We start from the raw sequence: 16861 nt of genomic DNA, 5'->3' as shown, positions 1-16861 counted from the left end.
GATGGCATGAGGAGTGGTGCTATGATCCAGGCTTTCTCCCCTGCCTCTCATCAATGCGTAAGAGTAGGTAAAGCGAGAGAAGGGCAGGAAGAAGCCTTCCTACAGACTGGCATGTTCTGAGAAATAGGGTTTTCCGCAGGCCCAGAACTGTGACCTGGCCCCCGTCTCGCTTTATCAAATTAATGCAACACAGTAAAGGAAGTGATTTGGAAGAGAGAAACAACTGATAAACTACAGTGTTAGAAATTTAACAGAGTTGGCCTATGAGATTTGTAAATCACATTTTGAAAGTTCTTGGGCCGTCCCTCTCAGACTTAGAGCTGGTGTTAATGTTGCCATTACATGAGAAAATAAGACATGTTCTCTAATCCAGGTGTTCAGGGGACCACGCTGTCTCCACGTGTAGTGAGCCTGGTTCTTAGTGGCTCAGTTAAATATGCTGTTACTGTTGTTGAAGGTATTGGCATTATAATTAAAGGGAGTAAGTTTTTAAATTTATTTGTTAAATTTTATATGTATTCAAATTTAGAATAATCTGATCAACCTGGTATTGGCTTACCAGTAACAATTTTAAGTTACCGTAATGTACACGTGTTGTGTGAAAAGCGTAGTAATCTCAGCTAAATTTTGTGGTTAGATAACTGCTTTTTTCTAATTTTCTTTCTAGTGAAGGGATTCTTTTATGTGTCATTACTTCTTGGCATTCTGAAAGAGGTAACTGGAAGTTCCTTGATACAGAAACCAGATTCAGATGAAGAAGCTGTGACGCTGTTCGATACGGTCCAGAAAGTATTTCAGAAAATGTTGGAATGTATGGCACGGAGCTTCAGGAAGCAGCCGGAAGAAGGCCTACGGGTACTCCTGCCTTCCCGGGCTGGGCTGTTGGTCAATAGACGGCCAGTGTTTGCCAGGCAAACAGGGGTGCATGGGGATGTGTCGTCTCACACACGGGCTCAGTTAGCATTCGCGGGTGCGGTTGGGCTGTTGGGTGGGGTGCAACTTGGTGTGGGAGGTAAGTTACAGGGCGCTGGCCTTCCGGTGCTGCCCCTGACTTCCTTCAGAGCATGGCGCGGTCAGAGAGGAGATGCCGTGCCGTCTGTGCCTGGCGCAGGAGGTCCAAGAGCCCACCTCTGACTCTTAGTCTTAGAACAGGTTTTAATGAGCCCAGCTCAGGAGGCCAACAGCAAGAGAGAGAGTCCTCTGCCAGGCAGGTCAGGAAGCCCAGAACTATTTGCAGCGGGCTTGTGAATACTCCGTTGTTATTTCGCAGAGTTTTCCAATTAAAATATACTTTTGAGAATGCTGGTTTTGATTATTCGGAGATGACGAGGACTTTCCTCAGATGAGATACTGATTTCCGTCATAGACTACCCTCTCATTACCTGTCAGTGTCCCCTCACTGGGAGTGAGAGTCACAGAGCTGGAAGGGCCTGGGGGTCCCTTGCTGGTAAAAGCTTTTGTGAAGTAGGGTTCTTGAGTAGCCAGTTCATGTGGGAAATACTGACCCATGTGCCACACTTGCTTTACTCCTAAAATCATACTGTCATTGGATAGGGCCAGTCTTTGTTTTCTTTCTTTCTTTTTTTTTTTTTTTAATGTTTATTTATTTTATTTTATTTTTTTTAATTTTTTAATTTCTTTTTTTTCAACGTTTATTTATTTTGGGGACAGGGAGAGACAGAGCATGAACGGGGGAGGGGCAGAGAGAGAGGGAGACACAGAATCGGAAACAGGCTCCAGGCTCCGAGCCATCAGCCCAGAGCCTGACGCGGGGCTCGAACTCACGGACCGCGAGATCGCGACCTGGCTGAAGTCGGACGCCCAACCAACTGCGCCACCCAGGCGCCCCATTAATGTTTATTTTTAAGAGAGAGAGCGTGAATGGGGGAGGGGCAGAGAGAGAGGGAGACACAGAATCCGAAGCAAGCTCCAGGCTCCAAGTAGTCAGCACCGAGCCTGACATGGGGCTCGAATTCACGAACTGTGAGATCATGACCTGAGCCGAAGTCAGATAATGGAGCCACCCAGGTGACCCCAGTCTTTGTTTTCTAAGTAGTGGTTTAAAAATGCAAATTAGCTATTCTTTTTTTTTTTTTTTTTTTAAGATTTTACTTTTTTAAGTAATCTCTGCACCCACTGTGGGGCTTGAACTCACATCCCCAAGATCAAGAGTCCATGCTTCACTGACCTGGCCACCCAGGTACCCCCCAGCTATTCTTTTAATTTTTTAATTTTATATATGTATATATAAATTATATAAATATATAAAAAATATATATATACACACACACATATCTATATTTAATGTTTATTTATTTATTTTTGAGAGATAGCACAAGCAGAGGAGGGGCAGAGAGAGAGTGAGAGGGAGACAGAGAATCTGAAGCAGGCTTCATGCTCAAAGCTGTCAGTTCAGAGCCCAACGCAGGGCTCGAACTCACCAACTGTGGGATCATGACCTGAGCCAAAGTCAGATGCTCAACTGACTGAGCCACCCAGGCACCCTAAACGAAGTTTTAAAAAATGCTTAAATAGGAGGATGTTTATGAAGCATTGAAGAGTTTCATTTTTTTTTCTGCTCTTTTCTGATAGAAAGTGATTGGTTTGTTGGCCACGTTTTCCCTAGCTTACCAGTTCATCTTTGAGTTAATTTGAAATGCTTCTTTTTTTTTTTTTTTGTAATGTTTATTTATTTATTTATTTTTGAGAGAAAGCTCACAAGTGGGGAGGTGCAGAAAGAGACAGAGACAGAGACAGAGACAGAGAGAGAGAGAGAGAGAGAGAGAGAATCCCAAGCAGGCCCCGCACTGTCAGCACAGAGCCTGAGGTGGAGCTTGAACTCACAAGCTGTGAGATTATTCATGACCTGAGCCAAAATCAAGAGTCAGATGCTTAACTGCCTGAGCCACCCAGGCACCCCTAAATGCTTCTGTTTTTGATGAGTTGGTTCAAGTGCTGTGATCTGTTTGTGTAGTTTAGTTTGTGCCAGAATCTTTTATTTTCTCACCAAATCTTTTACCATTGACTGTGCTCCTTCTACCAGAACACATGGCCTCATGGTCTTCTTTCACTGTTGATGCTGTATCTTTATCTTTTCTTTATTTATGCTGTTGGTCCTTCTCTTCTTGGGGGTTTTTGCATTGCTTTTGTTGCTATTTCCAGTGGGCTTCACTGCTGTCTGTCCTTGTCTAGCTGTGGTGCCTGAGAGATCGGAGTCAGTAATGGGAAAGGAAGAGGTGGATGCTGATAACGGGCAAACAAGATTTGGGACTCCTGGACCCCTAGGGAGGACAATAGGAATGTTTGTCCTGTAAAGTGTCTTTTTTTAACCCCTGAAAAATGGCTAACTGGTCTGTTTTCTTGTAGCTTCTTTACTCAGTTCAGACCCCTCTTCATGAATTTCTAATGACTGTTCAGTCTTGGCATGCGGACACGCCCGTGCACCGGGGCGTACTTTCCACTGTGATCGCTGCATCTGTGGTGGAGATAAGTCACCGACTACGCAAGGTGATGTCTGTTGATCTTGAAACTCTTGTGTCTGCTTTTGACTGTACAACATTCTATTTTCTACTGTCAGCACATTTTCATGTTTTTCCAAGTATTTTTTAAGAACTCAGAGTTTAGTAGGTAGCCTGCTTCTCCAGCCCCCTCCCCTCAGTTTCCTAGCAGGCTTATGACTAGAGTCATGTGACTTTTGGGATGTTGTCATCTTTGACTAAAACCAAGCTAGTCCTTCCACTGTGAACTTTTTTTTTTTTTTTTTTTTGCTGCATTTTAGAGATCTACGTGAGTTGATATATTTCTTGAGATTCTTCTCTCCTCAGGGCGCCTGGGTGGCTCGGTTGATTAAGCATCCAGCTCTTGTTCTCAGCTCAGGTCTTGATCTCAGGGTTGTGAGTTCAAGCCCTGACTGGCCTCTCTGCTGGGCGTGAAGGCTACTTACAAAAAAAGAAAAAGAAAATCTCTCCTGACAAGGCAGAAGGATCAGTGATCAGTGGTGAGCAGGAGGCAGGACAGTTTGGGGTAGTTTGCATCTGACTGCATTGCTGTAGCATAAACCATACTTTTCTTTTTCATTTCTAAGCACAGGAAATTTGAATTTCCGATATCATTTTAAACAGATAATGTATTCATTTCTACTCTGTAAGTGACTGGCTGTGTTCCTAACAGTTGCAGATTTTTTATAGTTAGCTTTCTTGGGTAAAGATTGGCCTAACCAGGATGATAACTCCAGTCAGAACTGTTTCCCCAGAAAGACCTTCAAGGCATGGCGGGAGGGTGTGGAACAGTGCCATAGAAGATAGAAAGGTGATGATAGATTTTCTCTGTATGAAAAGATGGGATCTGACAGTCAATGTTGTTGACTTATATAAATGTACATACATATAATTTATTTGAATTCTGTACTGTGAGGTCATGAGTATGAAAAAAGCTAAGTTCCTATAACAATAGATTTTAAGACCCTCCTTAAAGCTTTAAGGAAGGTCATTTTGGTTTAGGAAAGTGATAGCTAGATTATACATAGAATTAAGAGCTAGGATTTATTTACTCCATCGAGCTTTATAGCTGACAAGTATAGATCAATCGATTAATGGCCTATGGCCAAACCTGGCTCACCATCTGGTTTTGTAAATGAAGTTATATTGGAGCATAGCCACACCCACCGTTTACAGATTTTCTGTGGCTACTTCATCTGTAACTGCAGAGTTGAGTAGTTGTGACAGAGGTGGTTTGCCCATAGAGCTGATGTATTTCACTACTTTACAGGAGGTGTTCGCTGACCTCTCTTGTATCCTTACTGACTTGTCTGCATGTTCCATCAGTGAGAGGTTAGCGCTGCTGTGGATTTGTCTCTTCCCGTTAGTTTGCATGTATTTGGGAGCTTTGTTAGGTGTGCACATGGGACTACTATGTTGTTTTGATACACTGACTGTCTTTAGTTATGAGACATCTTGTCATCTCTGGTGATACTTCTCATTAGTCTGCTCTGGCATTTTTCATGTTTGCATAGCATATCTTTTTTTTTTTTTTTTACCCTTTTGCTTTTGACCTGTTTTTCCTGTGTTTAAAGTGTTTCCTATAATCACTACATGGGTAGACCTGGTTTTTTTGTTTGTTTGTTTTTGTTTTTCTTTTTTTTTGGTCTAGTTTACAATCTCTGCCTTTGACTTGGGGTGCTTAGCCCACTTGATTTTAATGACATAATGATATATGTATAGATATATTTTTTAAGTTTATTTATTTTGAGAGATTAAGAGCAGGAGCAGGGGAGGGACAGAGAGAGAGGGAGAGACAGAATCCCAAGCAGGCTCCCTCAGTGTCAGCACAGAGCCTGATGTGGGGCTTGATCTCATGAACCATGAGATCATGACCTGAGCTGAAATCAGGAGTGGGACACTTAACCGATTGAGCCACCCAGGTGCCCAATATATTTGGGTTTAATTTGACCATTTTGATGTTTGTTTTCTATTAGTTCCCCTACTTCTTTTCCTGCCATTTCTTGATGAAATGGCAGTGTTTGCACTGTTCCATTTTATCTTCTCTGTTGACTTTATTTATTTTTTAACGTTTATTTATTTTTGAGACAGAGAGAGACAGAGCATGAACAGGGGAGGGTCAGAGAGAGAGGGAGACACAGAATCTGAAACAGGCTCCAGGCTCTGAGCGGTCAGCACAGAGCCTGACGCGGGGCTCGAATTCACAGACTGCGAGATCATGACCTGAGCCAAAGTCGGATGCTCAACTGACTGAGCCACCCAGGCACCCCTCTTCTCTGTTGACTTTATATTGTCCTTTGTATAACTGTTCTAGTGGTTTCTCTGGAGATTTTAATATGCATATTTAACTCATGAGTCTCCCTGCAGAAATTACAGTGTGCCTGTACATTTTAAGTCTTGTAACAATGTTCTTCCGATTAGCATTCTCCTGTTCTGTGCTCGTGTTATATATTTTACTGCTACATACACTAAAAATCTCAAGATTTTTATTATAACCAGTCAATAATCATTTGTCTGTATCACAAATGCATTTACATTTAAGATGTACATCATTTTAATGAGAAACAGCTATTTCATACATAAAGATGATTGACTTTAATATCCAAATTAGTATTATGAATCTTCCAGTGGGCGTATGGAAAGGCTGATTGAGGAGAGCTGTGTAGTCACACCTGATAGCTAAGAAGTAGGTGAGAGCCAGTGGTGGGTGTATGAAGGTGAGATTTGAAATAAAAGCATAACCTCCCTCCACCCCGACTCCTCTCCAGAGCAGGGTTCTGGATTTAGTCTTTCCGGGGAGCCATTTGCACGTGCAGTTTATTCACCACTAATGGATGACTTTAAACTTGTAAGGTTGGTGATAAAGGGCATAAATCCAGGCAGAGTCCCCTTCATGCATCCAGACCACGTTACTCTTCCTCCTCTGGAGGAAGAGAACCACCAGAGGACACTGGCCACGCCCAGGATCTGCTGGGTGGAGGCCTGGGACGCTGCTCAAAGCCCTGCGGTGCCAAGGACGTCCCACAGCAAGGAATTAGCCAGTCCGAGATGTCAGTTGTGCTGGGACTGAGAAATCTGGATTCTAGATGAGTAGGAATAGCAAGTTAGACTCGCATAAAAACACATTATTTACAGAACATGATACCACATTAAAGGCTGTTTGACAAAAGTTTTGTCCATTGATGTATGTATCTTTTACTTCTGTCTGATGAATAATATGCACCTGAATATAAAATAGATTAATCATAATTGCTGTAGACATTTCAACAGTTAATAAAAATTATTCTTTTGGGTTTCTGGGTGAAAACCCATAGCAGTGTAAAACAAGTAACTAGCCCTGTCTCCATTTCAATTTAGAAATTACTGATCTGTCTGGAACTTCTTTCTAGGTTTCTGATGTAGAAGAGCTCACCCCGCCCGAGGGTCTTTCAGACCTTCCGCCATTTTCAAGGTGTTTAATAGGAATAATAATGAAGTCTCCGATTGTAATCAGGTAACCATGCTCTCTTTATTGCCCTGATCTCCTCACTTGGACCGTGAGCTCTCAGTAACTTCTGTCTATTCTTTGAGCTCTCAGAATTTCTCAAAGATGCATTTTTCCATGAGAAAAGTGTTTCATATAGTGTTCTCTAATCAGCAGTTAAAACCAGTTGCATTATTTTAAAAATTTGCCTTATACAAACAAATTCTAATTTTCTATAACATCCATCCATCCAAATAGTCCCTGGTTATGCTTTTCATAACTAAAATTCAGCCAGAGGGAAACATTTGAAATGTTAATGTGTAGCAAATACTTGTTCCTAAGTACACTCAGAACGCTTGACTAGGTTCAGCACTAGTGTGGTTTTTGGGTACGTGCTGTCCCTGTGTCACTTGGCTGCAGTTCCGGGTTTGTTGTGGCCCAGGCAGGACTGATGGAGTATGGAAGGAGTGGTTTTGCACTTGCCTAATACCTGAGGGACTATAATAGCAGATACATTCAAAATGAAAACTTTAAAAAAAGCGTCATATTTACAGCCATAAATTATCTTTCAGTGACATTGAATCTTTTTTGTGTGCATTGTGGGTATACAGAGTAGCTTTTTTTCAATTACCAAAATGTCCCCATTCTCTTTCTGGCAACATCATGTGATGTTAATATCTTACCTGTGTGACTCGGCACATTTACAGCGAACGTATTAGAAGGTTTAATCCACGTTACCTGAAAGCTAGAATTCATGGTGGTTGATGAATCTTGGCTGTGTTAGTCCTCCTATAAAGTTTTAGGATATATACTATAGAATAATTCCAGATATTTATTAATTTTTTGCAGGTCATTTTTAGATGAATTACAGGCGTGTGTTACTTCTGATGATATTGAAGGCATTGTGTGTCTCACAGCTGTTATGCATATTATTTTGGTTATTAACAAAGGTTGGTTAAATGTTCTCTCATACTGTCTGGGATATTGCTGGGTGTAATCTCATACAGAACTGTTACGGAATGTTTGGGAATTCGGTTCCATGTTTGTGGCATCCCCTTTCAGTCAGACCCTCCCAGCTCTTGTAGCCTGCTCTCCCGTGCTCTGCACAAACAGTGTCTGCTGGGTTTCCTCTGCTCAGCTAACCCTGTACTAGCCTGGAAACCAGCTGGCTCACGCTTCCTAATGCAGTCCTGTTCACCTGTCACCTTTCCCCACTGGACCCATTACATGTCCCTCTTTGTGCCTCAGAATTGAATTCCTGTTGGTTTGTCACGTGTTACCTATGTTTAAAGTTCTGAATTTATTTTTGCTAATGATGGTATGTTTTGGTGTTAATACTTAATGAATGTATCTTCTGTTCTGCTTAAGCCTTGCACTTGCCTTTTCTGAATATCCCAGCCAGTTGAAATAGTACCGGAAAAATAATTGGAGATACTTATGAAATGCTCATCTCAGTATAAAATGCAGTAATCTCCCTGCAGATTACCGTTAAGTTTCTGAATTTTTTGCTCAGCTTTACTAATGTTGAAATGATTTTCGAAGACATAACGTGTTACAGATAGAGAGTGCTTCTAGGGAGATAGGCACTCTCCATAAGCCTGAATGCATGGCGTGCCTACAGAATCATGATAACACTTTGTGACTAGCATTACCCAGGCTGGGCATCAGAAAAGACTTCTAAGGGACTGTCACCCAAGTTGAGGCCTGGAGAATGAGGGGAAATTCTCCATGTGAGGGGGTGAGGACAGGGGCTGGGGTGCTGCTGAGCACCTACTACTTAACAGGTGCTTAAATATTTGCCACACTGATGATGACTCTGAAATGTGGCAGTTGTCATCTCTGATGGAGGTACAGGTGATGGCATGGACGGAGCTCATGGAATTGTCCACTAGAGCTGTCCCTAAGGGCTGATGAAGTGCTTTCAAATGTCCACTTCATCTTTTCACATCCCTGTGAGGGGATGATTCCTGTTCCACAGGTCAGTGGGTAGATTAACTCGAAGGGTGGGGAGGCTCATTCTTCTTGAACTTGTGCCCATATTGATAGCAGAGTATGCTTACTTTTCTGTGCCAGTGTTAAAATCGTTGCTCTGTCTTTACTATAACTTCCTCTTAGGTAAACAGAGAAGTTCAAGAGTGAAGGATGTTGCAGCCACTGTTCACAGAAAACTGAAGACGTTTATGGAGATCACCCTGGATGAGGACAGCACGGAGAGGTAAAGCACTAGGTGTGCTCCAGGCACGTTTGCTGAGAGCTGTGGGTTCCCTGCCCATCCGTTTGAGATCACGTTTTCATTCCTGCTGGTTACAGCCAGGCCGTGAGGAAGCAGGCTTGCTTGGGAAACCCCTTGGACATATGTTTAATTTACTCCCTGATTTTGTCTTCAAAAATAAAAACAAAATTGTCATCTCGTAAATTCTACTCCAGAAGAGTAAAGGCATACAGACTTATTTTATATGTATACACAAACCAGACAGATTATTTTTGGTGGTTTGCTATGTTTTTGAAACCGTAGGCATTTCTCAGATATAATTGCTCAGTCCCCAAGCGTCCACAATGAGGATGGGAAAGGTCCCTCCATAACTTTGAAGAAATACTTGTCATTTCTTCATTCCTGGGGGGCTTGTTGGTGCCACAGGGACTGGTCTGAGGAAGGTGTTCATTGGGCTCCTGCAGCCGAGTGCCTTTGTTGTTACGTACCGGTTTTGACATGCTCTGCAACTTGCTGTAAACTCTTGTTATTAGTTTAGTTGTTTGATTCTCCAGCCAACCACAAAAACTGTTTTTCTTGCTGTTTTCTGAACTTTATAAGGTTAAATGTTAATAGAGCTCTGAACTTGGTAATAGTTTCACGCATGCCTGGGAAAGTACTTTTCTTAGTCACTTTCTCCTTTGCAAAAAGGCCTTGAAAACTCTAAACTGCTAAATTATGAACAAAGACAGTTTTATTTTTTTCTTCCTATCTGTATACCTTTGTACCCTTTCTTTCCCTCCCTTACTACATTAGCTAGGACTTCAGTGCTTTTCAGTTGAAAAGCAGTCATGAGAAGGGGCGTCCTTGCCTTGTTCCTGATCTTAGTGGGAAAGCTTCTATTTTCTCACCATTAAGTATGTTAACTGCAGATATTTTGTGGGTGTTCTTTACCAAGTTGAGGACGTTCCCTTCCTAGTTGACTGAGAGTTTTTATTCTGCATTGGTGTTTGATTTTGTCAAACACTTTTTCTGCATCTACTGATAGGATCATATGCTATCATATTCTTCTTTAGTCTGTTGATATGATAGATTACACTAAGCAATTTTTTTTAGTTTTTTTTTTTTTTTTGAGAGAGAGAGCAAGTGGGGAAGGGGCAGAGAGAGAGAGAGGGGGACAGAGGATCTGAAGCGGACCCTTTACTGACAGGCTGACAGCAGTGAGCCTGATGTGGGGCTTGAACCCACCAACTGTGAGATCGTGACCTGAGCTGAAGTTAGACGCTTAACTGGCTGAGTCACCCAGGCTCTCCTGTACTAAGTCATTTTTGAATGTTGAACCAGCCTTGCATACTTGGAATAAATCCCAGTTGGCCGTGGAGAAGTTTTTATACACTGTTGTTATTAATTGTACGCAGTCGATTGATGGTGCTGTTGAGTTCAGCCATGTTCTTAATGATTTTCTGCCTGCTGGATCTGTCCATTTCTGATAAGGGGTTGTGCTTTATATCTTTTGTGATCCTGATCCTAGGTGCACATGAATTTAGAACTCCTACATCTTCGTAATAAATCGACCCTTTTATTTTTATGAGGGGTCTCTCTTTATCTCTGGTAATGCTTTCCCCATAAAGTCCATTTTGTCTGCTATTAAGACAACTGTACCAGCCTCCTTTGGTGTTTCCTGAGTGTTTGTGGCATTCCAGTCAGAAGGCAGAACCACACTGTGACCAGGACAGGGAGGTTTCCATGTCAGAAATCCTTCTCAGGGTGTTGGTCGAAGAGTTACTGGCTGGTGGGAGTTAAAGCGAACTCCAAAGCATAGAGGAAAGGCAGATGTGAGGAGCACCTTTGCCCCAGCGCTGAGACTGCTCCCCAGATGGAGTAGTCCTGAGGCCGTCTGGCGGAACTCACTGGAAATCCAAGCTCTGGGGGCAGGGGATCTGCTGGAACCAAAGCTGGAGCCCTCTCCCAGTCCCGTGAGCTCGTGTGCTGCTCTGGTCAGGGGGATGCTGGCTGGGCGGCTGCTCTGCGGGGCCTGGTGGGGGCAGTGGGCTGAGGTGCCACTTGTGCCGTTGGGGTCTCCTGGAGGAGGCTTGGCTCTCTGCAGTGGTCAGAACCGGGAAGAGAAAGCCCCCATGGACCAGGCATACTAGCACCAGGCCTTGACAGGGTATGGAGCAGGGCACTGGAGTAGATGGGGATTTGCAAGACCTCGGTTGTGAGCAAGGGGAATGCGTTCAATTATGTGCTTCATCCTAAAAACTATTGAATATTTACCATGTGTTTTAATAAGGTCGAGTTTGCAACTGTATATTTGAAGGAGAAACCCAACAGACTCTAGGTTTCATGAGCTTGTTTTATTTCTAGACACTTACGGGGAAGAGGGAATTGATCTTCGATTTGGAGGAAATGAGGAGTGTTTGTATATTTCAGAAAACACGTGGCAGCATAAATATTTTTACCAGGCGCATCAGAATTACAAACTGTAAATGTGATAAGGTATTTTCATAGGATGTGGTAACAATCTCAAGTCCAAGCATTTTACAAGATTTTTTTGCTTTTAGAAATAACATTTGCAAGGATAGGGTTTTTTTTTTTTAATGTTTACTTATTTTGAGAGAGAGACAGAGCGTGAGCAGGGGAGGGGCAAAGAGAGAGGGAGAGAGAGAATCCCAAGCAGGCTCTGTGCTGTCAGTGCAGAGTCCAATGTGGGGCTTGATCCCACAACCATGAGATCATGGCTTGAGCTGAAATCAGGAGCTGGATGCTCAATTGACAGAGCCACCCAGGTGCCCCTAGAAGTTTCTGTAATTTCCACTTGCACAGGGTTTTAAGGTGAGTATTTGTATCATGTTATATTGAAAGGGAAAAAAAAGCCTTAGAAATTCAAACTTCACACTGTGGAAAGTAAAGGATATTCAGAGCTGATAACTTATGGCAGAGTTCTTCCTGTTAAGGAGGAAACATCCTAAAAAAATAGGTATGGACTATGAAACTTGGGCCTCTTAAATATGCAAGAAACACACTGTAGAAAAGCCAGTATCTAAAAAAAAAAAAAAAAAAAATTCAATCTAGGGGCACCTGGGTGGCTCAGTCAGTGGGGCATCTGACTTCAGCTCAGGTCATGATCTTGCTGTGCGTGGGTTCGAGTCCTGAGTCGGGCTCTGTGCTGACAGTGCAGAGCCTAGAGCCTGCTTTGGATTCTGTGTTTCCCTTTCTCTCTGCCCTTCCCCTGCTCATTCATTCATTTTCTCTCTCTCTCTCCCTCTCTCCCTCTCTCCTTCCCTCCCTCCCTCCCTCTCAAAAATAAATAAAACATTCCCCCCAAAAAATAAGTAAATGAAATCAGTCTAATGGAAAATAGACAAGATTTAAGACTAAATTTGAAAATATTACTGATTTGATGTTGGGGTAGATACATTAAGACAAGTCAGTATCTTTAAGACTCTGGTGGAAACCATTGGTCCAGTTAATAATTTAATCAATGGGGCATTAATTCAGAAGTGAACATTTTCTTAGTGATTATACTACTTTTCTCTCTAACAGTGCTAGTATTTCGTTACCTGGTCTGTTGGGTACTAAATAAAAAATGCTTCTCATTGCACTGCACCTGCCTCCCCCAGAGTAGCATCCTGTAAATTGGACTTAGTCTCTCAGGAGGAACGGTGTACATTTGCCAGCATGCTGGTGCCTTTAAATGCCGAGTATGTTATTTTTATTACTTTCGTGAATAGTCTGAAAATAGCAATAAATGTACAATTAGAAATTTTAGAAGTATAAATATTTCCTAGGATTCAGGCTATATCATGAATTTTCCCACTGAGTAAATGAATTGTAATCATATTATAAGCAAGTTATTTGTCATATTAATTATGCCCATATGTAGGCAACTTTGATAGTGTTATATGCAATCCCCAACATGAAATATTGTTATTAGACCTTGAAGGAAAGGAGTACTCCCTGAAAAAAATCACATCTTTTTTGTTATCAAGTATTGATGAGTAATATTATTTTATTCTCCTGCATGAAATTTTAATAGTCTTTTTAAAATGTTTTGGGACTGGATGCTTTTTATAGCTCATTTAAAAGCATGCTTTTATCATCATCAGTACCCAGTGGACCTTGGTGTAGATAATTTAAAACTATACGTAAATAAAGACAGGCCTTGTTTGTTTTATTAATTGTTTTTCTCAGAAAATTGATTTCGTCTGTTCCTCCCATGGCTGTGGTCACATTGGACTTTCTTCAGCATGTGAACACAGCCTGCCGTAGTCAGTGGGGCCTGATAGTGGACAGGGTTGTGAAGACTCGGCTTCTGACATATGTTTAAAGACTATGGGACTCAGGTGGACGAGCACATCACTTGGTTCATATGTTGTGTCACACCTGAGAACCCTGGCCCAGGGAGGTAATTTGACTAAGGCTTGCCACCATTCCTTCCAGCTTGCTGCTGTGGTGGTGGCCTCCACAGGCCTGTGCCTCTCAACTGTTCACCGTCTCAGATCTATCTGCGGTGGCTGTGGGGCTCAGACATGAGGGTAGTGAGCAGTGAGAAGCAATCAGAGCAGCCATTACTCAAGTAACAGTGGTGGGCCAGCCAGCCAGTTAATAACAAGAGTCTTCAAAGAAAAACTCAGTTATACCCCAGAAGGAAGATGGAGAGTTAAAACCCCTAAATTTAAAATGTCCCTGACGTTGTGGAGAGACGTCACTGTTGAGACTCAGATTCAGATAGTCTAAAAGATCTGGGTGGCTCAGTCAGTTGAGCGTCCGACTTCAGCTCAGGTCGTGATCTCACGGTTCATGAGTTTGAGCCCCACATCAGGCTCTGTGCTGACAGCTCAGAGCCCATTTCAACACTCTGTCCCTCCTCTCTGCCCCTCCCCTGCTTGCGTTCTCCCAAACACAAATACATATTAAAAGATCATGTTGGAGGAATATCTCAGAACGCAGACTAGATACTGAAGAAGATGAGTCATGGGTAAAGACAGATGAGAAATAAACCCAAGAAAAGCAGTAATTCAGCAAACAATAGAAGATTTCCCAGTGGAAGAAATGTGTAATTTTAAAAATTCTTTTTTTGTTTGTTTCACTGAATTCTGTGTGGAATAACACCTAAGTGAGTCTGAATAAAATTACTGAATTCCAGGGTAAAGAGAAAAACCTCAGAATTTCTCTAGATTTGTGCTGCCCCTGCACCGGCCACTTTGTTACATGTGGAAATTGACAACATGACATGTGGCAACTCTGAGCTGTGGCTCCGAAATGAAATATAAAGTAGGCCCTGGGTTCAGAAGATGGTGTGAAAAAAAAACATTGTAAGAATATATCAGTGTGTGTGGCTTCAGAGTCAACGTGGGGCTTGAACCCACAACCCTGGGATCAAGAGTCGGATGCTTTGCTAACTGGGCCAGCAGGGCGCCCCCATCCTTTGGGTATCTTGAGTTAAATAACATATACTAAGATGAACTTTACCTTATTCTTTTGAGCTCTTTTAATGAGGCAACTAGAAAATTTAGTTATGTGCCTGTTTGTACTGATACTGGACAGGGCTGTTCTAGACCACGTGGTTGGTTAGTCTCCATGGAGAGTGGGACCCAGGCAGACGGTAGCTGAACGATGAATCTGCTGAAATGTCACTGGGGCTAATGGTTGGTACTTGTGTCTGGGGCCCACATACCCTCCGAAGGTAGTGCTTGGGACCCTCCAGGTTAGCAGGTGGCAAAGGAGGAAGGGAGCATACCTGTGTGAGGTCTGCCTGGTAAGGGCTCCCGTGTGAAGTGGATCCTTGCAAGGCTTGGGGCAGTGTCTTGAGTGGGGTCAGCCCAAACCTGGCTCTGTTGGGTGGGGAGGAGTATATAAGGGAGGGCCTGAGGAAGTGAGGTGGGTGTAAGAGTGATTGGGTCTAAGTGTCATTGTAAGAGCAAGTCTTGGGGTAAATCGTTTTCATTTATCTTGTGTTTTTGTGGAAGGAAACAAAGCCCATGATTGTGAAAGGCACTTGACATGTTTATGAGTCTGCTGTGGATCCGAGTAGTGGTTTAGATCCTCACAAATGAGAGTACTTCTGAGTACATGAGAGTTCACCTATAGAAAACTTGGCCTGGTGAGCACATTTTATTGGGCTCGGAACTGCTGCTGGCTGTGGGAGCAGTGATGACGGCTCTAAGTGCTGATTCCTCGTGATGGGGATTCGTGCTCCATTTTACATCAGAAGCAAGTAGCGGAAGTTACTGATTTATTTCACTCTCTCTGAGCATACATTCAGTTGCAAACCATTTCTAGTTTTATTTTGTAAAAGTGTATGGGTATTTTGGTCGTTGGTTTGTTATTAATTATCTTTCTTTGTGTTTCAGGTTTCTCTATGAATCATCATCGAGGACTTTGGGAGCACTTCTGAATTCATAACCAACCTAACATCTTTGGTCGGGTGAGAACAGAGGAAAAGGACTTCGTGAAAATGAACTGAATGTGTATTTTCCTAGTGTTTCTAATGTTGATAATCTGTGTCATGGGAGTGGGACTTACTTGGGGAGTTAGAAGTAGGAAATTCAAAGGTTCTTAGGTTTTTGCCTGGTGCCTGCATGAATAATATATTTAACGTAAAGGACTCTAGGTATTAGTGGTGTGGAAACCCGTGGCGCAAAGGGGGAAAAACACTTTTCTAGCAAACTTGGTTGTTTTAAAAATGACTTTTGTATATATAATATTGCTTGAGACTATGACAAATAAAAGCAATGACAACATCTGTTTGTGCACTTTATTTAAAAATCTTAGTATGTGTCTTCCCCTTTAGAGACAAGGGTTGAATTGTGCCAAGAGTAGAAGGTGCTAAGAAGAGGGTGCCAGGTTCAGGGGGAGGAGCCGTGGGGGTTCCTGTAGAAGCCTCCTCTCCTCGTCTTGATGCTGCTTTGCTGGATGTCAAGACAGGCCGCTGGCTCTAAATATGAGTGACAGAGAACCGAGTCCTTCAGCCTGAAGGTGAATCACTGGTATCTTTTCTTTCTGAGAGCTGACATGGTGTCAGCAGAGGGCCAGGTCTGTGTCCATCTCCCTGTTAGCCACAATTTCTGCATTGTGACAAATGCAACGGGAGACCGTCTTCATTTGCTTACTTGTGTCCTCTGCCCCAGCTAAAAGGTAAAGAGCAAGTTCACTGCCTCTGTCTCTTGAAGAAGATCCAGAAACAGACTGTTAACCACAGTTATGAGCGGTCAGGGTAAGGGTTTTTTGAGGGATAATTGAGAAAGGGGAGTTAGGGGTGCTTATTTTAGCTAATTTTGAACATACGACTTTCTAGACATCTTTGCCAACTAAGACATATTCTGTATTGGTGAATGTAAATTTTTTTTTTCTTTTTTTCCCTTGCCTGTGTTTGTTTTAGTATTAAGAAATGAGCCGAGGGGCGCCTGGGTGGCGCAGTCGGTTAAGCGTCCGACTTCAGCCAGGTCACGATCTCGCGGTCTGTGAGTTCGAGCCCCGCGTCAGGCTCTGGGCTGATGGCTCAGAGCCTGGAGCCTGTTTCCGATTCTGTGTCTCCCTCTTTCTCTGCCCCTCCCCCGTTCATGCTCTGTCTCTCTCTGTCCCAAAAATAAATAAACGTTGGAAAAAAAAAAAGAAATGAGCCGAGGGGCGCCTGGCTGGCTCAGTTGGTGGAGCATGTGACTCTTGATCTCAGAGTTGAGTTTGGGCCCCACACTGGGGGAGATT

General features: G+C 42.8%; 1 protein-coding gene across 10 annotated transcripts in view; it reads left to right on the top strand.

Moving 5' to 3' along the window:
• NCAPG2 (non-SMC condensin II complex subunit G2) overlaps window positions 1–15897 on the top strand; it is a 64532-nt gene extending 48635 nt beyond the window's left edge. For 9 of the 10 annotated variants that reach the window (XM_040464585.1, XM_040464584.1, XM_040464579.1 and 6 more), the window contains 6 exons: window positions 668–855; window positions 3367–3507; window positions 6887–6990; window positions 7810–7910; window positions 9076–9175; window positions 15508–15897. In XM_040464585.1, the coding sequence (XP_040320519.1) occupies window positions 668–855; window positions 3367–3507; window positions 6887–6990; window positions 7810–7910; window positions 9076–9175; window positions 15508–15559 (686 nt within the window). In that variant the 3' untranslated portion in view covers window positions 15560–15897. Of the gene's footprint in view, window positions 1–667; window positions 856–3366; window positions 3508–6886; window positions 6991–7809; window positions 7911–9075; window positions 9178–15507 lie in introns of those variants that run through there. The other variant, XM_040464587.1, reaches the window with a different exon arrangement.
• Window positions 15898–16861: the final 964 nt, after the last annotated feature.

This window comes from Herpailurus yagouaroundi, unplaced genomic scaffold (genome assembly GCF_014898765.1).
Source record: "Herpailurus yagouaroundi ecotype Mexico unplaced genomic scaffold, PumYag 483, whole genome shotgun sequence".
NCBI lineage: Eukaryota > Metazoa > Chordata > Mammalia > Carnivora > Felidae > Herpailurus > Herpailurus yagouaroundi.
This window is presented reverse-complemented; position numbering and strand designations above follow the sequence as displayed.